Here is a 22,301-nt window from a genome sequence, read left to right as displayed (position 1 = left end):
AGAATGAGAACCAATGGTCACACTGCAGGTGCAATGGGGGAAATATTTCCCCAAATATTCAGAATGGGATGAACATTTTCAAGTTGTGCATGAAATTTGAGGTGAAACAAGAGTTTGATAGTGAAGTCATATTTCTACACTAGATGATGTCACTTGTGGGCTGATTTTTTTTTTTTTTTAGCTCACCCTTATCGTGGATGTGGATCTCCCCTTCCGCTCTTCTAGGACCTTCTCCCACGCCCTCTTCATTCTCGACGCACCTGTGGCTTCAATGGCAGCTCCCTCATATCTTTCTGCAGAGATACCAGCATCACAAACATCTCACACACATGCATTCTTTGGCTTTCCAGCTGCCCGCACTGCACCTGGAACGCCAGCTGTCATCAACGCCGTGGTAACCGACAGCTGTCCGTGTGGAAAGCGTCTGATTCGTCGTATGACTCGTTAATATTTTGTCTAGTGACAAATATGGGCAAATATTTCATCTGTTAACTTGGACTGTGGAATCATAATCATTGCATGTAACTCGACTGCACAGATTTTCCAGATTTTTCTGCATGCAAGCATTCTGGATTTTGATTTGCTTGAAAGGAACAAAGGATTGAAGAGGCTGAAAAGCTCTAGTCATTTTTTTGGTGTGTTTCTAGCACACTAGTTGTGTTGAAAATGTTTATTTTGGAGTTTTGCAAAGGGTTAATGGGACTAATTTCTCCTCAAGTGAAGTGAGAAGGGAAAAAAGGAAGGAAACAATGTTGAAAAAAAGGAAGCGTTAATGTAAAGATGATAGAATGGACGAAGAAAAGGAAGGAAAGAATGGATTATAATTGTATTTTAAGTGAAGGGAGTAAGATTGATAGCAGGAAGAAAAGGAAAGGAAGAAAGTAAAAAGAGAAGGAAGAAAGGCTGGTTGGAAAGAAAGCAGATATGTAAAAAGAAAGCCACAAGGGAAGGTATGCACATAGGGAGTAGGAATGAAAATTAAATTGGAATAAGAGAAAGAAAAAAGGCAGGAAGAGAGTTTTGTGACCGCCTTCTTTTGAGCTTGGGCAAAAATGTCAAATGTTAAACATTAAATAGTAGCTCAACTTAATGTCTTGCTGTTTGTTTTCATCTTTCATTTCAACCTTCCCTTTTTGGAGCGGAAGCACGTGTCCAGAAGGCCTTGAAATCCAAATCAAAGACTGCGTCAGAAGTTATGTGGCGGACCACCTTCCGAGCAACAACTTTTTCCTTCAGTTTGTCATCCAACTCCGAGGGGCTTTCACAGCATGTCAAAGTGACATTGCTGTTAATTGCTGGGCTAATGAAATACATTGCGTGTGTCTCTGTGCACGTGTAATAAAATCCACATGAAGAAAAACGCTTGTGACCACCCACATGAAAACATGGGCCTGTGTTATTCTGTCTCAATACCACAAAAAAGACCTCATTCTCTATTTTTTTTAAGGTCGACATCAGGCACGAGGGTGCACAAGACTTTTAAAGACCCCTGCACGGGCGGATTTAATGACATTAGAGGAAATGGTGGCATTTTAAAACAGTTTCATATCATATGTGTGTGTGTGGCGCGGTACGGCATATGTGCCGGCACGTCGGCGGCACCTTTTGAATAGATGTGACATCAAAAGGTGGGCTTTTTTTTTGCAGCCGTGGCACCCCACCGCCGCCGCCCCATTGGCACTCCTCACTTTAAATCCCGCCCTAAACGAAGCTATTTATGGGACAATAAGAGTGGATTTATGAAGGCAGTTTAGAGGTGTGGGATGAAAGATGACAAAACTTTTTGGGGGAGGTGATTTGGAAAGTTGCGAGCTGGGTTTCCTCCTTCAACATCAGTTTAGAGGTCAGTGGGGTCAAAAGTAGAAGACTCTGGGATGCACTATTTTATATGCATAATATTTCAGCATATTTTTCCAAAATATGCATTCATTTGTTTATTTTGAGTAATGCTTATCCCCTGATATGATATATGGTGATTCCACATTTGTGTACCAATATTATAAGATATTAAAGGGAAAATTCCAGTTATTTTGAAAATGTGTTTCTCAATACATTAAATAATCAAGGTGTTTCTATACTTAAATATATGGCAATATTTTATTGCACAATCTGCATATTCTATCATATTGCTAGCACAGATCTGTTAACTTTTTTACAGTTTGCTCTTGTAATAGAACAAACATTTTTCTAAACAAGTACCCATAAATTATTAGTTAGTTAGATAGCAATTTGGAAACTTTCTTTGCATTCATTATTATCAAAGAAAGAACCCTTCTTTTTTCCACCCATTTCTTTTCTGGCACTATTACAATAACTGATGCAATATTGTCCTCTAGTGATTAAAATGTTTACTGCAGGACCAGATGGACTTCTTTTGGCTTTATGTACTCAACCCCAGTCGAGATAGCATCAGGACCACACAACTCACGACTTTTCTTCGTCATCTTCTAAACATAGACGGGTTGGGAGGACAAAGCACCTCTTAGGAGCGCGGTAAGCAACTCACCATCTTTTCCACTTTCAATGTGACAGGACAACGTGGGCGTGGTGGTTACGCCCATTATCGACGCAGCGTGGTTACTAATTGAGTGCATGCGCAGTAACTTTTCCTTTTGGAACGCTGTTGATGGACGCTCACGGTAAGAATAATCGAGCAATTCACTGGCCTAAATCCGTTTTAATCACGCGATCGGGAGATCTTTCAGCAATTAGTTGAGCCCCAAAACGCCAACAAATGTCTAAGTTTAATGCCAGCTTTAACACACCGTCGACAATTTAAGTATGGGCTTCTTTTCTTGACTGGCTTTGTGCCACATCATGTTACTAGTCAGCATTAGTGTTGGCGTCACGATTTGACTTAAAAAGCATGTTCTCCGTTTTCTTTCCATTATTGAGTCGTGTAGCAATACTTTAGATTTAATCAAACAATGCAAGACATCAACCGACAGTTTCCTGGGTAAGTGATCACTCTAGAATGACATCCAGGGGCACGCCTTAGTTTCTGTTGTTTTGTATGTAATCGTTTTCATTCTGGGTGCTAAACACCCGTTCCCGATTTGTAATGGTTCTGTTTTTACAAAAGAATCACGTATACAAAATTTAAGCCAACTTTCTCCTAGACTACACTGGTGTCAAAGCAGCGGCTCGCGGGCCAAATCTGGCCCGCTGTGTCATTTTGTGCGGCCCGAGAAAGTAAATCATGAGTGCTGACTTTCTGTTAGGATCAAATTTAAATGAAGATTATACATGTATATTATGTTACCTCATCTCCCCCTTTTTAAATCAATAATTGTTTTTAATCCATGTTTTACTTTTTGTTTTTAAGTTAAAAGAAAGCATATTGTAAAATCTTAAAACAAATTTATTTTAAAAATTGTTTTCCACACTAATATTGCAAAATTTCCTCAAAATATTTTATTTCCTTTTGAAATGAAAAACAAATTATTACAAGATATTTTCCCTCATGAAGAGAAAAAAAGCTCAAACATTTGTTTCAGATCTATAAAAAAACTGAATATTTAGGGCTTTCGATGCAGTTTTTTAAATCCAATTTAAATAGAAAAAAATATCTAACTATTTCAAAAATAGTATAGCTGGCGTGAAATCAAGTTGACCTTATTGCGGCCCGCGAACCAACCCAAGTTTGACACCCTTGTCCTACCTAGCTGTTAACTTCAGTCTGTATATTTAATCGCTAACTTATTTTCATTTTTTTACCTTTATCGTTTATTAAAATTCTTGTAAGATTTCTCTATGCTGTAATTGGTTGCCAACCCCCAAATGAAGTTGTCACTGTTTAGCATCAAGATAAAACTACTTACCATTAAGAAAAAAAAAATCTCCAGGCTGTATATATGCTAACTTGTTCTTTTTTGTGTGCAATTTTTCTCTGTTTAGCACCAAGATCACTCTTGAGGTTACAGAAGGGGAGACTGGGACTGATCAAGGTAAAACTTACCCCCACAAAAAAAGTTGAATCTCCAGTCTCTATATATTCTAACTTTTGCTATTTTTCTTCCACGCAACAGGCCTGAGGTATCTTGGTTGCCCACTTGAAGATGTCTCTCTTGCATCATATGGTGTCTGTATTTCTGAAAATCCAAATTCAATAAAAGCCTAAATCATGATGACATTTCACTGGCCATTCATTTCCACTAGATCTTTAAAGTAAGAAGGTTGTCATTTAATGTTGGAGCAAGAATGTTTTTTTCTTCTAATATTCTAAGTGTTAATCCCCCCGTTTTTGTTCTAAATTTTATTTTCCAAGTGTTTATCCTCCCCAATTGTTAAAGATTTATCTTCTAAATGTTTATCCCCATTTAATTTTCTAATTATATATCCCCCCTGCTTTTTTCAAATTTTATTTTCCAAATGTTAATCTGCCCTGATTAATTTTCTAAATGTTTATCCCATTTTTGTCAATTTTTTTTTCTAAGTGTTTATCCCCCCTTTTTTTTGTCAATTTTTTTTTCTAAGTGTTTATCCCCCCTTTTTTTCATCATTTTTTTTTCTAAGTGTTTATCCCCCCTTTTTTTCATCATTTCTTTTTCTAAGTGCTTATCCCCCCTTTTTTCATCATTTTTTTTCTAAGTGTTTATCCCCCCTTTTTTTCATCATTTTTTTTCTAAGTGTTTATCCCCCCTTTTTTTCATCATTTTTTTCTAAGTGTTTATCCCCCCTTTTTTCGTCATTTTTTTTCTAAGTGTTTATCCCCCCTTTTTTTCGTCATTTTTTTTCTAAGTGTTCATCCCCCCTTTTTTTCCATCATTTTTTTTCTAAGTGTTTATCCCCCCCTTTTTTTCATCATTTTTTTCTCTAAGTGTTTATCCCCCCATTTTTTTTCTAAGTGTTTTGCTGTTTTTTATCTACAAATGTTTACTTGTAAATAAAGTTTTTTAATTTTAATTGTGACTTGCATTTTTTGTTAGATAAAGACCAACACATGTTTACATTTCAAAGCTTTTATTTTGAAAAACTTGAATAAGATGAAGTAATTCCTCTTGTCACCAGGTGGAAATCTGGAAAACAGGATGTCAGCTTTTATTTTGAAAAAGTTTGTAGATTGGTTCCCGTCGATGGTCCAGCATCGTAAAAAATCGAATCTTCTCCACCCCCTGGTGGAGAAGATTCGAAAACTGAAAAAGGGGTGGTTAGTAAAGTTAGTTGAAAAAATAATGAGTAGGGCTCACCTTTTATTTTGAAAAACTGAAGTAGTTCCCCTTGTCACCAGCAGGAAATCTGGAAAATAAAAGCTCCAGCTTTTATTTTGAAAAAGTTTGTAGATTGGTTCCCGTTGTTGGTCCAGCATCGTAAAAAATCGAATCTTCTCCACCCCCTGGTGGAGAAGATTCGAAAACAAAAAAAGGGGTTAGTACACAAAGTTAGTTGAAAAAACAATGGGAAGGGCTTACCTTTTATTTTGAAAAATTAAGGTGTCTGAGGCTATCTGTTCATATGCAGAAACCAGGTCCATCTGGTGGATTCTGAAAAACAAGAAAAAGGGTTGAATAAAAAACCATTGAGAAGGACTCACCTTTTATTTTGAAAAACTTCATAGATTGGGGGCTCCTGAGCCTCTGTTCATAAGCAGAAACCAGGTCCCTCTGGTGGATTCTGAAAAGCAAAAAAAGTCAGTACACAGAGTTAAATAAAAAAAAAACATTCACAAGGTCTTACCTTTTATTTTGAAAAATGGGGAGGGCATGAAACCTGGTCCCCTTTGGGTGGAATTTTGAAAAATAAAAAAAAAACATTCACAAGGTCTTACCTTTTATTTTGGAAAAAACTCATCAATATGCTCAGGCAGAACAAATCTCTGAGTTTTTTTCAAAATAAAAAGGTAAGACCTTGGAAATGTTTTTTTTTTGGTTTTTCAGAATTACTGCCCATGTCAAGATAGGCTCAGGCAGGAAACCTGGTCCCCTTTGGGTGGAATTTTGAAAAATAAAAATAACATTCACAAGGTCTTACCTTTTATTTTGGAAAAAACTCATCAATATGCTCAGGCAGAACAAATCTATGAGTTTTTTTCAAAATAAAAAGGTAAGACCTTGGAAATGTTTTTTTTTTTGGTTTTTCAGAATTACTGCCCATGTCAAGATAGGCTCAGGCAGGAAACCTGGTCCCCTTTGGGTGGAATTTTGAAAAATAAAAAAAACATTCACAAGGTCTTACCTTTTATTTTGGAAAAAACAAATCTATGAGTTTTTTCAAAATAAAAAGGTATGACCTTGGAAATGTTTTTTGGTTTTTCAGAATTCCTGCCCATGTCAAGATAGGCTCAGGCAGAACCAATCTCAACATAGGCAGGAAACCTGGTCCCCCCCTTTGGGTGGAATTTTGAAAAATAAAAAAAAAACATTCACAAGATCTTATCTTTTATTTTGGAAAAAACTCATCAATATGCTCAGGCAGAACAAATCTGAGTTTTTTTCAAAATAAAAAGGTAAGACCTTGGAAATGTTTTTATTTTATTTTTCAGAATTCCCCCCAAGGGGACCAGGTTTCCTGCCCATGTCAAGATAGGCTCAGGCAGAACCAATCTCAACATAGGCAGGAAACCTGGTCCCCTTGGGGGGAATTCTGAAAAATAAAATAAAAACATTCACAAGGTCTTACCTTTTATTTTGGAAAAAACTCATCGATATGCTCAGGCAGAACAAATCTATGAGTTTTTTCAAAATAAAAAGGTAAGACCTTCAAATTTTTTTTTTTTTTTTAATTTAACTATGTATTGACCCAATTTTTTGGTTTTTCAGAATTCCAGCCAAGGGGAGCAGGTTTCCTGCCCATGTCGAGATAGGCTCAGGCAGAACCAATCTCGACATAGGCAGGAAACCTGGTTCCCCTTGGGTGGATTCTGGAGGGGAAATAAACTCAGATTGGGGTGCCTGAGCCTCTACCATGGCAGGAAACCTGGTCCCCCTCAGGTGGAATCTGGAAAACAAAAAAAGGGGGGTCAATACACAAAGTTAAATGAAAAAAAAACTCAAATTGGTTCTGCCCCGTGCCTGTCTGTACATAGGCAGGAAACCAAAAAAAGAGTGAAGGCACAATAGATTAAAGTACAGACTAGCGCCAAACGTCAAAATTTGACAAAACTACCTCCTACATCAAAAGGCAATATTAGACAGTCTGCTGTAGAGACTAAAAAACGATCGTCTGTTTTCCTCCACGAAAATATATCAGGGAAATTTAACAACACTGGACAGGGGCCTACAAGGTTAAAATAAAGCCTACTTCTGCCTCAAGTTTTCAGTCAAATCCAATCATTCTTTAAAAATTTAAATACACTAAGAGCTTCTGTTTTTCTTATGTTTAAATGAGTCAAAAATGACAGCTGCACTACTGTTAAATTTGTTTTGTCAAAACCACATTTAAAACTAATATGAAAAAGGTCGAAGTCTTTAAAAAAGTTAAGGGGGTGAAAGTTTATAATTTATTTATGTTCAGTTCCACTACATGGCAGATTTTTTTTTTGTAAGTTCAGAAAGATGTGAAAAGCCACATGGAAGCTACTCCTTCACTTAAAGTTTTTTTTTTTTTTAATTTACTTCAATAGGGATGAGCCTACTTTACAGTTTATCATTTATCACAGCCATGTCTGGTCTACATCAACCGCGATAATCGAGGGATTACTGTTTATTCCTTACACATCCACTAATGACGTGTGGGTGACTAATCCTCAGTTTTTTGTTATTTAAAAAAATATTTGAATGTATCATGATGAAAATCGAGCCAATTGCGCAAAGCCCTGAACACTGAACGAACGCTGGCGTTTAAATATTACACGGATGGAGAAAATCAGAACTATTTAAGAATGACTCGCTGTTATGGCGTCGACAAGCTGCTCCTTTCTGGATGTTTCCCAGCAGTCTGTGCTCGTTGAGTGACTGAAACACACAATAAAATGATTTCTTTTTAAACAAGGAGCGATCATTTAACGCAATGCAGCCAATTTGTTTGCAAACATTTTGCTGTCTGCATACACGTGGGGCTACATCGCGTCAAAAATCACTCTAAAGACGAGAACTGGGGGTTCGAAAACCCCAAATGACAAGGTACCAAATGTGCAGCGTCGTTCAGCGAGAAGTTTGGCAGGATTTCGTCGGCAAATCGTCACTTTTGAGCTGCTCTGCAGTGCACGCACGCACGCACCGCCATCCTGCCTCCTGGCGCATCAAGCCCGTTTGGCGTCTGACGTCGGCTATTTGAACTCTGGCTTCGGACACGCCTATTAAAAAAGGACAGATAAAAAATATATTTTTCTTTTCATAATAACGTGCATTAGTCAGTATATGTTTGTGTGGAGGGGCTGTGAATGCGTTTTGGTTGGACTTTAATACTTAAAAGAAGAACACATTGTTTTCATAATAACATGCATTAGTCAATGAGTGGGCGAGGGCGGGGCTGTAAATACGTGTAAAATTAAAAAAATACATTGTATGCATCATAACGTCTGTGGGGGAAGCTGTAAATACTTTTTGGTTGGGCTTTAATCCTTTAAAATACAGTAGTATTGCACATTGTGATGACATGCACTTTGGTGTTTGTTTTTTACTTCTAGACATTTAAATGATATTAAGACCTTTTAGTTAGTTTTTTTCTATGCATTTTGGAGCCTATCATTTCTGTTTTATCTGTGTTAATGCTTAGTGAAACAGTGTTGTGATCTTATGTGTAGATGAGAGTCCATTGTGGCTTTATATTTTATTATTTTAGTGATGTAATAATGTACTTGTCGGTCAGCTGAATAAAAATGATGTTACCGTTCTAATTGCAGATTCTTCATTTTTCTTGGCCGTGTGGTGACTTTGCCACCACATTCAAATTGTTGGAGGTAATGGCAACACTTCAAGATTTCCTCTCTCTTATGTAAAATCTGTATTCTTCAACCACCAGCGGAACGTGAACATTCCGCGGCGTCAGCTTGTGACCCCAGTTGGTGTTTCCTTTTCGGGTCGCTCCATCAATCATCTCTTGTTTTCACAGCGTCTAATGGTTATTTTAACACAGAAGAAGTGGTATTCAAGAAAGTACTTGGAATACAAGCATGGCTATGAGTGCCCTCCATTCAAGCAAAAGGAGAACATTGTTTGAGGTAAATGTTTGAGTGAAAAACCATTATATTTTACATTCCATCAAACTATTTCATAAAGAAATAAGTTTATTTTATACTATTTATTGAAGAAATAGTTTATCTCCAAAGAAAAAACTCAATCTTAAATTAAATCTTAGTTGAATTTTCTTTTAATACTAATTTCTCACCCAATTAATAAAATATCAATACCTTTTATTCAACCCATTTTGGCCGGAAAATCAAATGTAGAAACCTATAATAAAGATGGATATTGCAAATACACTGTGGCTCAGCTTAAACAAAGATGAGACAGTCAGGAAGTGGCACTTTATATGACAAAATAATCACACTCATATGGCAGTGACCACCCAAAGGCACCCAGAGGTTATTCGTGATTCACTGCGATAATGAGCCTCATCACTTATGCTGTCACGCTATCTCCTGAGAGGCCTAGCCATCCCATCATTTGCAGCCCACCAGGAATCGGGGAACTGTAAAAATATGGCCTCTATGATCGATTCCTTCTCATACAAGTTCTCAAAGCCCAAAAATTTGAGCCAAAGACTGGTCTACAAGTCTGAAATGTAATCAGGAATGAGCACCAGCTCTCCAGGTTGATAAGTTCTACACGGACAAAGACGACGATAAGAAGGGTCCGAACCGGCACAACTGAAGAGTAACGGTTCCTCCTGCAGGCGACAGTGTCGACCCCACGGAGTATAAGCGGGAAAGATGTGGTTGACTCCCTGGGCCACGTTAGAGCAGCCTATTCCAAACCTGCAACATTGAAAAGAAATAGAACTGATTGGAGGATAAGCAGTTTCTATGATTGTATGCATTAAAAATGAATGTGCATTGAAATACATTAAGACAAATGATATTTTCCCTTTTCCACCCTCTTTTTTTTTACCCTTTTCCATCTAGGGAAATTGATTTAACAACGGTACATGTTTACATCTCACCTAGCGAACGCGTCGGGGTCATTGAGGCCTTGAAACTGCGAGGGTTCGCACACCAATGAAGCTCGTGCACACACACTTATGCACGACTGACCGAGAGGACCCAAGTGTACCCTGAGCGCACTTTCTGGCAACCACGTGGTGATTGACGGAGTGCAGAAACTCTGGAGGGAGCAGGTTTGCAAAGATCACATTGGGTTATTAATGGTATGTAAACATTCAGATGAAATTTTGTTTTTTTGTGTGAATACAGGAAATCGGTTAATTGAGGTGAATTGGACTGGTTTGTTGACTGAGTCAAGCCTTACCAGTGTGTTTTGATTGAAATGACTTAGGTTTTCACATGGCCTACTTAAGGTAAGTTGAAGAGCAGAAATGTGTTTGTAAAAGAATAATAATTGTGCAAAAGTACTGCTTTTCACTCCCCTAAGTAGAAATAGCAGTAGTATTTACCTGATGTGTGATATAATGATGGACCCTTTGCAGCATTCCTTCACAAGAGAACTCTTGAGGAGTTAAAGGCTTCACCTTCAAAAAAAACAACAATAATATTTCAGTTTTAATATTCCAGTACTTTTTTTGGCCACGAAATTCTACTTATCTTGCACTGTGCTGCATCTTTTGGATGAATTTCAATATATTGTTTCCCCTGATTACTATTGATGCATACTATCTCATATTTCATATGATCCCACTGAAGTAAGTGTACGTCATTGCATTCAACATAACCTGGCTACGAAGAATCTCTCGGACTGCTTGCCGAACTTCTGTCTCATTGGTGGCATCCACAGTCCAAACATAAGGTCTGCCAATGAAATTCTCCGCGTACGGGTGCTGAGAGGAAATCTGGGATGCAATAGAAGTCTTTATTATGAAACCAAAAACACTTTTTACTCCTGTGTGTACCTTTCTCGTTGTAGGTTTTCCTTTGTAGAAATCATTCTTTTCTGAGGAGTGAGGCGGGTTGAACCGTGGTTGGAGAAAGACACAGCCCAGTGCCACGGCCTCCATAGGGGCAGGACCCTCGTAGGGGAAACCAAGACCGACGAAAATCTGTATGTGAGTCAATTTACATATTTTACATTAAGATTTATGGATGGAGGATGTGATGGGCAAGTGTCTGACCTTGGCTTTACGTAGAAGTCTCAGAAACTGCGGCTGAGAGAGCAGGCCGTGGTTTCTTACAAAGTTGGGTAAGGTCGAGGCGTGTCCCGGGGGCTGGTAGACTGTGGCATGGATCTCCATCTCTTCACTGATCACCTTTATATACTTTAAAAGTCCCTTAAATAATGATCAGGGTAAAAGTCATTTCCTTGAGTACAAAAGTCGAATTAAAACACAGTTTATAAGAATGAAGTATATTACCTTCCACATGTACTCCTGCTTCCCATAGATGACAGCAATATTCTCCTTTGCAATGATATCTTTTGGCCTTACTGCATCCTCACTTACAAACCCCAGGAAGGAGTTATCAGGTGTATGCGCTACATACAATAACACACAGTACTGTTTTTTTTCATTCATTACACTTAAAATAACAATAAAATCTCCAAAAACAGCAGAACAATTGAGAACTATCGCCTGTCACCCTCCAAAAGTGTGAGAGATGATTGTTTACCTAACAAATGCAGGAATTTGTCAGCATAAGCCTAGGTGACATTGTAGTTTAAAAATTCTCCCTTCCCCATCAAGCTACTTCTCACTATTTCCTTCCCCCCAACAGGACAAATAAACATGTTCCAAGCTGAGGGATGACCAGCGTTTCTCATCTTGACGTATCCAGCTCTTCTCCATCCTTCAGCAGGATGGGAAAGGTGACAAGAAGAGGTGTTGGGATGAAAAGTCTGTCTAGACTGCAAGTTAGTTTAACCTTGACTATTAATCTTCACCATGAGAATACTTCAGAGTATGGGAGGAATCATTATACAAGTCATGTTTCTAAATGGAATGGTATGGGGTATTTATTTTTCTAGGCCTCTGTTATTCCAAAGTCTTTGGATGGAAATGACTGAAAAGTACTTATCAAACAAAACATACTTACGGAACATGGTCATGTACTGCAGAGGTTGGAGTCCCCAGCTGCCCCATAGTGTTTTAAAACCATGAGTTTGTGCATAACTAGCCAAATTAAAGGCTGGTTCGGTGCCAAAAGAGTCCAGGATTCGGAAGCGACATCTGTTGAAAATATTAGACATTTACGTCAAAATAAAAAAATAAATAATGATAGATTCAAATACAATAAAATAGATGCAATTTAAACTTTTTTTAAATGTGGATAACATTCATTTGAACATGATCATGAACATCTAATTAGTCTCACTTGTAATGATGGAAAGCAAGTCCCATGGCCCCTTGTAGATGAGCAAGCCCATGATAGTCAGTATAGATGAGGTCAAAGGTCAATGGTGCCTTAATCGGACAGCTTCCTTGTCCCGGAGCAGCACTGATCAGTCTGGACCATTCATATCAACTATTTAGAATTATTTGCACATTTCACATTGGGGTATCTACACTAAAATGTGTGTTTTCCCACCTGTGGAGTTGATGCTGTGAGGTAGTAAGGATCACATTGTGACCGAGTATGGTCAAACAGGCACTAAGGTCTGTCCACTGAACCAGTTCTCCAAGAGGACCCCCTTTTTCCACTGTAGCTTCAAAATGTTGGCCTGCATCCCCGGCAAAAGCACCGGGATAAAGTAAAACCTGTTCAGAAGATATAAAGTGTCAAATGCATCGAAAACCACAAAATAAAATTGAAATAAAGTAACAAGAAGCAATTTGTAACCTTTATTATTGATGAATGTGTTTTGTTTTTTTGCTGCCTCATTATGAGAGCAGCTTTTCTCCAGCACTCGGACATCATTTGAACTCTGGAGTGCATAAATTTGACTGCCGGTCCACTGCTGTTGTTAATGACTTCATAAAGTGAACTCATGGTGGTACGTATCTCCGCCTATGGGAAATGTAACAAATTGGTGAAAGTATACAAGTGACAGAAATCTCTTATTTGGGGTTTTGACAGGTACCTTCTTCATGTAGGGCTGATCTCTCTGATGCCAAGGAGGAGTAGAGTCATTCTGGCCAGGTTGAGGCGGGCAGAAGTTTTCTATTTGGCTGAGGTAAGTCAGAATGGAACAAACTGTACCATCCACACCATAAAAGGCATAGCAGGGGTCAGACTTCCATTTCGCCTGCAGGAACTTTAAAATAAATGAGTATTAAATACATGTGACCATACATCTATAAATGATTCAATTGTTAATAAAGCAGTTTTACGATCACTAGCTAAACATAATATGTATTGTATGAGGTGCCTAACCTCTACTTTTTCTGCACACACTGGATATGCAACATCCACAGGCACTGTACAGCTTTCCTTTGGCCCTGATTACATATCAGAAGAAGAAAAATAATAATTCATTAGTATTTCAAAGGCCAAAAGGCAGAGTATTTGATTTAGTGATTGATTCGACTTAATTTCTGGACATGGCATGTAAAATGCAACATAAAAACGTTGCACCAGAGGCACTGTGCAAACTTATACATACATAATAAATCCCCCTATGTCCATCCCACCCACATACATACTTGACCCACTTGTGTCCAACCAGTCTATTTTTACAATGCCAAAATAAGCGCACCTATACTCTGCAAAACACCTCTATAAAACGAAAAAGGGGAATAAGAATAACAACAGGGGTAGCATACTCAAAAAACAGCAAGGGGTTTGAAGTCAAGTTGAACAACGTTCTCAAAATCCAAAAGTATGAGTAGACAAGTTTTATGAAAAGGCTTCTAAGTCAGACTTAGTGGGGCAGAGGAAATGTGTATTTTTGTAGGGGTGGCAGACATGTCAAGTGTGTGTGTGGCCCTGCTTCCCTGAATTGTTCAAATAACAGATTCAGAGTGCCCCCAAATACCCCCTTTAGCCAACATATACATAAAGCATGCCAGCTCTAGCGTGCCTAACCTAATTCTAACCTGACACCTCTCCGGTGGGTCGTGGATCTTGTTAAAGGTCTATTCAAAGGACGCCATTCCCCATAAGCACCTACACCCATTTACCCTTCAACCAGAATCCACTTCCATTCACATCCATTATCACAGCTTGTTAATTTGTCCCTGCGGTTAACCTCATTCGCTTTGAACTGTGCTTTTGGCTAAAAGTGACATAGTGCAGGGCAACCACAGAGGTGCTTGTAGTTTTCCAATTAGTCAATTATAACTACAAACCAGAACCTCTGGTTTTAGCTGGATTTGCATGTAGGAGGTCAAATGGTGGTAAATAGCTTAATTAAACATGACCTTTATGTCAGCAACCTGCCATATATGCCCTTTAAAACAAATAGTTTGAATATTTTAAGTTATTGTCTTGCATTTAAATAGAATTGTCTAACTGTATTGGTATCTGGAAGCCTACCAAAGTTCTTTTATGAGTTATCATATGGACAATCTTTTTATCCAATACCTGTTATTTTTCCATGATTGTCATGTGTTGAAGGGGTATGAGGCAGGTAATGATAATGATTAAATTGGTCTAGCTTCTGGGTAACTCTTTTCAGCTCCTTCTCCACCAAACGGGCCAAGTTTTGCTGATCCTGTCGAAAGCTGGCAAAGCAACATACATACATTAATATGAATCCATTAAATAATAATCTCTTTATTTATCAGTGCCATACCTCTGGAGAAGTGAATTAAGGTACTCTGAGGTCATCTTATCTTCACGCTCTCTGCTCAGTTGCTGCACCTGAGCACTAAGAGCTTCAAGACGAAGGGTCATCTTACGAAAGCCCAGACCTGGCTGACCTGAAAATTACATATCACATCTTCAGTAGAGCCTCACATAACTGTGATCATCCCACATTTGTACCTGCATCTTCAGCTGGGGATCCCCCAGCATTGTCATCCATGGACATTTCCAATGGCACCCAAAGACTTTGCAGTAGTAGTGTACAAGCAGACAGACCCAGACATACCACCAGGCATCCACTAGAGGATGCAAAAGACAGAGAAATAGACCATTTAAAATCTTTTGGCCTAGTTATGATAGTACAGCACTCATATTTCAAATCGTATTTCAAATCTGTGACAATTCATCTGATGATTTTACCTGCGAGGTCTCAATGCAACACGCATGACTTCTTTATTTTTAAACTGCTGCAACTTTCAGCTGTCACTGTCAAAAACGAGAATGAATCCAATAGTAAAAAATGCTGGGCAATCATTACAAACTTTGTTTTAAATAATATTTTCAACTCAAATTGGAACTGAATCATATATTCATATAAGGCAAAAAAAACAGCATGAATGGACAAAACAGTGTTCTTTTGGTTTTGCATAAACTCCAGTAAATTAATATAATCCCAAAGCAATTATGGTGCCACCATTGTGGGATGCACAATATATAGATGTCAACAGTTTTGTCACAATAGACAAGGCACATGTACACTCCTCACCTCCTGCGATCTTCTTACCCACAGCCAGACTTCCATCAAGTCTGTTTGCAAAACAGAACAATCTTGGAAAAAAAAGTACTTAGAAGAAATGAAGTATAGGCTAAAAAACTCCCTTTTTGTCTACGTCTGCTCTCTTTGCATCCTTCTTTGGCTGCGCCCTTTCTCAGTCTCACGATCCATGGGTGGACATCCCATGGTTGCCAGGGTAACCCGACTCCCCTTTTTGAGGAAAACAATACCCACTGTGGCACTAAGGCCATTCACACATACAATGGAACCCACGCTGTAGGGCGACAGCGATTCTATTAGGGTTACCAGTCTGGGCTATGAATTGTTACCCACAGAGCTTTTTTTAAATTGCCCTATTAGTTCACTGCTCTCATAAACAGTGTATTAATAAAAAGATATATTGACCAGTATTAAGGCAGTAAAAGTAATATTTGATAATCCTCTTGAAGACCCTAATAAATAGGATTTTTTTTTCTTAGAGCGTGACTATGGAACAAAAGTTTCAGTTTTATAAGTCCTCTTTTGTATGAGATAGCATAATATTAAAGTTACAGTCCATTCCAACAAGGAAATAAATCAAACAAGACATTCCAGTTAAGCAGTGCCACAAAAAGAAAATGTTGCAGTAGTGTATCATGACTACCAATTGAAGATAACTTTTTAACCTTATGTCATACCTTCCCTTCTTGGAATTGAGTAGATATACTAAACACTGATTGGTTAAAATCAACAATTCTAAGTCAATTGAGGGGAAGCTTTGTGTAAAAGAGGAAACACTGAAGAAAAGAAAACTGTTAGGAAAGAAAATAATGCATTGTCATCACTTAAAAGGATCAACAAAATGTTAAGCAATCTTCGTATTTTCCGACTGTTTGTTTATTTTTGCATTCCTACATAAAACTGCCCATGCAATGATGACACGCCATGTGGGGTAGCGGAAAGATTTGATGAGCATAAATCTCAATAAGCTAGGTTACTAAGTAAATGTATTGGTTACTAAGTTGTCTGTAATTTTGTTTTGTAAAACTTAAGACACTAGAATATGGGCTGGGTGTTTGCAGTTGTCGGAAAGCCACTCAAATCTAAGTTGGAATCTTTAATTTACTTGCGGAAACATTCACGTCGACACATGATAATAGCAATGGTAATACAAGCCTGTGCGTATTGGAAGTAGATTCAGAAAATGGGTTGGAATACATCTTTTGGACCCCTTTAGTTTCATACCTGACAACACTTAAAAACCCATGCAGGATTTGAACAGGTGGAATGTGAGGAAAAAAATAGGCAGGGCCACAGATGAGGGGGCAACAAAGAGTAGATTGGAGTATTTTTGGAGACCCAATATTGGGCATACGCACACACCTTTAATGCAAACAGCAGTACTACAGGGAAAACATTGAGAATGTTTGCTGTCATGATTCGAATACAGCGACACACATGTACTTGCATCCCAAAAGATGAAGCCAAGAATTACATCCATTAGAATTCCAACCACTTAGCACAATTAACCCTATCTACAGATATGTATATGTGTAAATATATACTGTATATCTGGGGAAGTTTAAAGTCTTGAAGTGTATCAAGAGTTATGGAAAATTTTCTTATAAATAAAATCTGTAGAGGAGGAAAAGAAAAGGTCCATTTTACTAGATCCTCAAGATCAACACATTCCCACAGGAGGAGGCAGAAAAAAAAGGATGCACTGCCCTTTGCTCAACTTTTCAAAGATCATGGGTCTTTATCATACCATTTCTTTGAAACACACGTGCACACCCACACACACACACAAGACAGACGAATCACTACATTGCGCATTTACAAGTAAACTATTAGATTTGTACACACTTTAAGACGGGACCCTATCGTGGAGCAATTTTCATTCTTTATATATCTTCCACTTTGTGTTTCAGAAATTTTACAAATCCCCCACTTCCCCCAAGTGCACACGGGTGGGCGCACGCACGCACACACACACAATCACACAATTTACACTCCTTCTGCATCGACACGAAGGACAGATCTTGTAGTGGCGTTGTGCTGCGGCTCTCCGTTTATTTCGTCGACAGAATGAGGGCCACGATGAGCCCGTAGAGACCCAAGACTTCAGCGAAAATCAAGATGAGGATCATGCCCACGAAAAGCCGCGGCTGCTGGGCCGTGCCCCTCACACCCGCGTCGCCCACTATGCCGATGGCGAAACCGGCGGCCAGCCCGCTCAAGCCTACACTCAGACCGGCTCCCAGATGGAGGAAGCTCCTTTAAGACGGGAAAGGGGAAAAAAAAGTCATGACATGTGAAAATCAGGAGTCGAAAGTCTACTTTACGTTTTCAAAATACGATTGATACTAAACAATAGTGAGCATGCAATTAGTCTCCATCTACTAAAAGTGAGTGTGTCGGATGTATAAACTTACTTGTAGAGGCTGACTTTCTCGTTAATGTTGTTGGCAATCAGCACTGCTACAACAAGGCCATAGATGGCGATGATACCCGCCATGACAACGGGGATGATGGACTTCATGATGAGTTCCGGCCTCATCACCGACATGGCGGCGATGCCCGTGCCGCTCTTAGCCGTGCCGTAGGCCGCCCCCAAAGCTGGTGAAAAAAGAACACAAAACCAGATTGGTTAGTTTTGCTAAAACTCTGAATCCAGATGCCACACTGGAAATGACTTTCGGATCCTCATAAAAAATGCTGACTTGGAGGGGAAATTCTGCATTCATTCAAAACCAAACAATGCTGTAACTTTCGCCTCCTTCCCTCACATTGTTTCATTCCTCATCCTTTCAGCTAAACTATATACAGAAACCAATTTGATAGGACAGCAAGGATAACCAACCAGAGAGTCTGAAGTGTTGTTTCCTATGCCTGTGATAAGAAAACCTGCAAATTCTTCTCTGAATTCTTACCCACATTTAAAAAGGCCCCAAGAGACACCTTTGCGATGCTCACGTTTTACTTTCTTATGGCAGTGTGTTGAAAGCTTATGTGAGGTGGGTCCTGTGCCTCGTAATGCGGCTTTCCGGGAAATGGAAGTAGACATGGGCCAATCACTTAAATGTGCAAACTGTGGCCAACCACAGGCAGCAGGCTTTATGACTGATGTGGTTGATACAAGGTCAAATCTTGTTTAAAAAGCAAAACAAGCAATGCAAGTAGAAGAAAAATGCCTGATAAATACAATGTTGATATCCCTGTCAATTTTAAATATCTTTTAACGGTTGTTCACTAGAGCCTTATAATACAAATTGGTTGGAATCGATTAATTAGTAATGCTTAAATGTCACGTGCATAATCCTCAATTGAATACTGCAGGTTCCACTATGAAACGTCATGTGTGGCAGGTCCTACATCTGGCGCGCTATGTAGATTTTAATCCTAATCCCCACAGATTTAAGACTCAAGAGTTTTTATATATTTTTTCTTTGGTTGCTTAATGGGAACCTCCTCTGACGTCTTGTCAGAGCATCGGACGTACCTAGAGCAATGCCTGCGTGTTGTAGATTACTCTCTATCCGGGGGAGGATGATCTAATATGAGGATCACTACAAAATGTCTTCTGCCTTTTTTATATAACAATAACCAGAAAGCATAGTGATGACAGTGCCACATTTACATTGTGAGTCACACCATACACTAGCTCCAGAAATTGATCCTGTGACATATCCTTGGAAAATAGTCATATGTACAACTAGAAAGAATACAAATACCCATTACTATTGATGCCTAGGAACCCAGTAACCTATGTGCAAGAATCGTGACAGGATCTAATGCCAACATAGCCTCATCCTAGAAAGGTTGACTTCTTAAAAACACCCACGCTGACATTAACGCTCCACACTTCCTCCTCCAAGGAAGCTTGAAACCACCACACCACGACTCCAGGAGGCTAATTCACCAGCTGTCACTCCCCCGTTGCTGAAGTTACTTCTCGGTTTAATCATTTTTCCTAAACCTAAGCACAATGAATCCTTGTGTTAAATCTATATTTATACATGGGAAAAAATAGAGCGGCTAAAATGGCTACATCAAATATATAGCCATACAAAGCAGGGTCTATTAAATCCTATTACTAATCAAACATGTTCATTTTAGTCATTGTTAAGTGCAATTTATAAAAATCTAACTGATGTAGCGCCCAGGTATGCCTTTAAGTCGACATTTCACAAGACCAGTCAGATGGTCAGTGCTAGTCAGAAGACTCATGTGATTGTCATGTGACTTAGTGTCTTTGGTTCAGCAATAAGGAAGTCACCCTTTCAAACTCACTTCCCAAGTGTTTGTAAAGGAAATGTCTGCTCTTAAGATAATATACACAGTAGTTATTTTCCAGATTTGTTGAGGGACTATGTTCTATTCAGATCTTGAAAGACTAAGCCTCTATGGCTAGATTGCATTTAAAAATTCAGTATTTAATCACTAATTCTAACAAACATCAACTCGATTATCTGAACTGAACACGTCATCAACTACACTGCAAATCTGCATGTTTAACCTATATCTATGCTGCAAATATGCAATTCTGAAACCAATGTACAGTCGATGCTCAAATCGCCATTTTTCTTTGGTATGAGGTACAAGCAATTGGTTTTACTATAATAGAAATGTCATCAATTGCTGACCAGACCATTAAAATCTAACACGTGAAATTGTGGCCAGCCTGTATGGCGATCATCTTGAGATGCAATGTAGCATATACTGCATTTGAAATGAGCTTTTAATTTTATTACTGTAATGTCGATCTGTCTGGCAAGCGTTGACTAACTTAGGTGGACGTCGCTTGTTAGCTTTAGCATTCTTAGCTCGTATGCCTGTCGTGTTGCAGCATGTAATAATGTGATTAGAAGCGATCAGACCATGGCGGAAAGCAAGGATGTGCTTTCATAAGTAAGGAAATAGCAATGATCTTTGGGATATGGCTTCAAATGTACTTGATCATGGCTGTCAGCGTAAATGACATCAAATCAGAGACGCGTCGCCATTTTGTTTATATAAAAATAATAAAAATCAACATTATAAAAGAATGGTAGTTACCGCTAAAGACCATCGCTGCGGAGGCTCCCATCACAGCGAAGAAGGGGGAGTATTCTGGAGATTCGGATGACATTTTTCTACACGATTTCTATTTATTTATCTAAAAAAAAAAATCCAACTACAAAATGAGGAGGCGAAGACGTCGACTGGAAAAAGGGGAACCCAGAAAAAAAGGCCTACAAGCTTGGGTTGAAGGAGGCGGATGACGAAGGGGGAAGTTGCGACTACCTAAACTCGCAGTCAGTAGTGTAAGCGACTCAGTCACGACTCTTGTGATAAATACCCGGCGCAGAGGCACAAAATGGCGAAGCGGAAAATATCACCTGACCAGCCCAGAATCTGTCAAGTCGCGGTTTTACGTTCACGTTTAGGAAACATTTCACCCAAAACATTTCAGTCCATTAAAACAACTAAACAACTTTGAAGATCTAGCTAAATCAAAGCTCAGTTTTACTATAAGTGTATTGACACTTCATTCTTGAAGGTCACCCCTATGTAGGGTTCGATTTGGTACAGTCCGCTGCAGGCTTCCTTTTGACGTGCATTGACGTTTCGGGAAATGTCAGGATTCTTTTATTTGCCTATGAACTAAATATGAAAATCCTTATATTTTGCAGTGTTTTTAAGGACATAATATTATTATTAATTATAATAATAATAATCTAAGTCTTGCTAAACGTTTTTACAGTTTGCAATCAGTACATACTGTTTTTGCTAGTAGAGAAACTAGTCTAATGCTGGCTTTCTGAGCAGGGTTAACATAGAGAAAGACAGACAACCTTTTACACCTCCACAATAGGAACAGAACTTGTCTTCTCTAAACAATGCAGTGCTTCACTAATGTCAATTTATGAAATACAGTGATACAAAGTATAATTAGTTAAGTGACTATACTTGTATCTCAAATCATCTTTTGTCACATGAATGCAAATGTCAAGTGCTTATAAGGCCTCTCTCATCTCAAGGCACAATTGTAAAAACAGTTTGTCGAAAGCTCTGCCCAGGTTGAGACTAACTGCATTATACTATTACTTGCATGTGTTCACACATCCCTGCGTTTTGCACCATGCCTCCACAGGGCAGCAGCGGGTGCTTTGCAGCGAGCTGTGACATGCTACAACGCAAACCTGGGTATGGGATTGTAAATTTGAAGCAGTGGACGGGAATAAGAGGGGGTGGCTGCGGAGATTTCCCCTCTCCTCCAGGCACAAAGTGGGGATGGGGAGCTAATGTGTGCGTCAGACACGGCTTGTGCATTCCCTATATGCCTCCTCCATCCTTCCTCCTCTGCAGCCCAGTCAGCACGAAAGAAGCACCCCCACCCCATGCTGTCAGAGTAAAGCCCCCTTGCACGTGATGCCATTTACACACCACCACAATAGGTCTTCTATATAAAGAGGAATCTTCAGCTACTATCAAAATCACATTTTGCTCACAATAGCAAGCTTTGAGCTGATAAGATGACATTTCTAGTACTACTGTAAAGGGGAAATGTGACAAATTCTCACAAGGGCATGATGAGGTCGCAGTGCTACTCAAAATGCTGCAAGGGATTTTTTTCCCTCTCTGCTCATGTGACAGGAAGATGGCCTACGGTAGTCTGTTTCTTAGGAGAAGTGGAGAAGTCTGTCTGTAGTACTATAGGGTTAAGACATAAGCATCTTATTGCAGGGGCTTGGCAGGATGGTTTTCAAGAGATGCACCAGACCCACACCCAAGGCAGCAGGCTAAAAATAGGCGGGCACGTGTGATTAGCAGAAT

General features: G+C 39.0%; 2 protein-coding genes and 1 long non-coding RNA gene across 9 annotated transcripts; 1 reads left to right on the top strand and 2 right to left on the bottom strand.

Annotated features, from left to right (window-relative positions):
• Positions 1-2,514: 2,514 nt before the first annotated feature.
• On the top strand, positions 2,515-4,127 carry LOC144211795 (uncharacterized). The gene is made up of 3 exons (XR_013329659.1): positions 2,515-2,639; positions 3,898-3,947; positions 4,029-4,127. It is a non-coding gene; the product is annotated as an uncharacterized LOC144211795 (long non-coding RNA).
• An 818-nt stretch (positions 4,128-4,945) lies between these two features.
• LOC144211459 (alpha-1,6-mannosylglycoprotein 6-beta-N-acetylglucosaminyltransferase B-like) lies at positions 4,946-16,440 on the bottom strand. Of its 7 annotated transcripts, none has more exons than XR_013329602.1 (23): positions 15,149-16,440; positions 14,909-15,027; positions 14,718-14,844; positions 14,507-14,646; positions 13,358-13,422; positions 13,065-13,238; positions 12,824-12,991; positions 12,572-12,741; positions 12,359-12,490; positions 12,080-12,213; positions 11,404-11,522; positions 11,164-11,319; positions 10,945-11,091; positions 10,768-10,884; positions 10,492-10,566; positions 10,042-10,202; positions 9,741-9,856; positions 8,769-8,994; positions 8,065-8,233; positions 7,825-7,892; positions 5,412-5,483; positions 5,190-5,335; positions 4,946-5,135 (listed from the first exon to the last, which is right to left on the bottom strand). XR_013329602.1 is itself a non-coding variant. In XM_077738744.1 (17 exons), exons 1-17 carry the CDS (start codon positions 15,172-15,174, stop codon positions 9,649-9,651), a joined length of 2,238 nt encoding a protein of 745 aa, XP_077594870.1. In that variant the 5' UTR covers positions 15,175-16,440; the 3' UTR covers positions 9,242-9,648. The 7 variants fall into 7 exon arrangements, 1 of the variants encoding a protein (XP_077594870.1); XR_013329603.1 differs by having other exon boundaries at positions 4,946-5,114; XR_013329604.1 differs by having other exon boundaries at positions 4,946-5,018.
• A 146-nt stretch (positions 16,441-16,586) lies between these two features.
• Positions 16,587-20,919, bottom strand: atp6v0cb (ATPase H+ transporting V0 subunit cb). The gene is made up of 3 exons (XM_077738746.1): positions 20,541-20,919; positions 17,918-18,101; positions 16,587-17,759 (listed from the first exon to the last, which is right to left on the bottom strand). Exons 1-3 carry the CDS (start codon positions 20,611-20,613, stop codon positions 17,555-17,557), a joined length of 462 nt encoding a protein of 153 aa, XP_077594872.1. The 5' UTR covers positions 20,614-20,919; the 3' UTR covers positions 16,587-17,554.
• Positions 20,920-22,301: the final 1,382 nt, after the last annotated feature.

Source organism: Stigmatopora nigra, chromosome 18, assembly GCF_051989575.1.
Source record: "Stigmatopora nigra isolate UIUO_SnigA chromosome 18, RoL_Snig_1.1, whole genome shotgun sequence".
Lineage (NCBI taxonomy): Eukaryota > Metazoa > Chordata > Actinopteri > Syngnathiformes > Syngnathidae > Stigmatopora > Stigmatopora nigra.
Note: the sequence above shows the minus strand (reverse complement) of the source record. Positions and strands in the feature narration are given on the sequence as shown.

What these genes read in the sequence shown, in the direction of transcription:
- atp6v0cb (XM_077738746.1), bottom strand. Translation starts at nt 20,613, where the DNA reads ATGTCATCCGAATCTCCAGAATACTCCCCCTTCTTCGCTGTGATGGGA. An exon ending in CGCAGCGATGGTCTTTAGCG is followed by an intron (nt 18,102 to 20,540) that starts GTAACTACCATT and finishes TTTTTTCACCAG; the next exon opens with CTTTGGGGGCGGCCTACGGC. An exon ending in GAGAAAGTCAGCCTCTACAA is followed by an intron (nt 17,760 to 17,917) that starts GTAAGTTTATAC and finishes CCCGTCTTAAAG; the next exon opens with GAGCTTCCTCCATCTGGGAG.
- LOC144211459 (XM_077738744.1), bottom strand. Translation starts at nt 15,174, where the DNA reads ATGCGTGTTGCATTGAGACCTCGCAG. An exon ending in GCAGTACATGACCATGTTCC is followed by an intron (nt 11,523 to 12,079) that starts GTAAGTATGTTT and finishes TATTGTATGTAG; the next exon opens with CGCATACACCTGATAACTCC. An exon ending in GACCCCGACGCGTTCGCTAG is followed by an intron (nt 9,857 to 10,041) that starts GTGAGATGTAAA and finishes TCAATGTTGCAG; the next exon opens with GTTTGGAATAGGCTGCTCTA.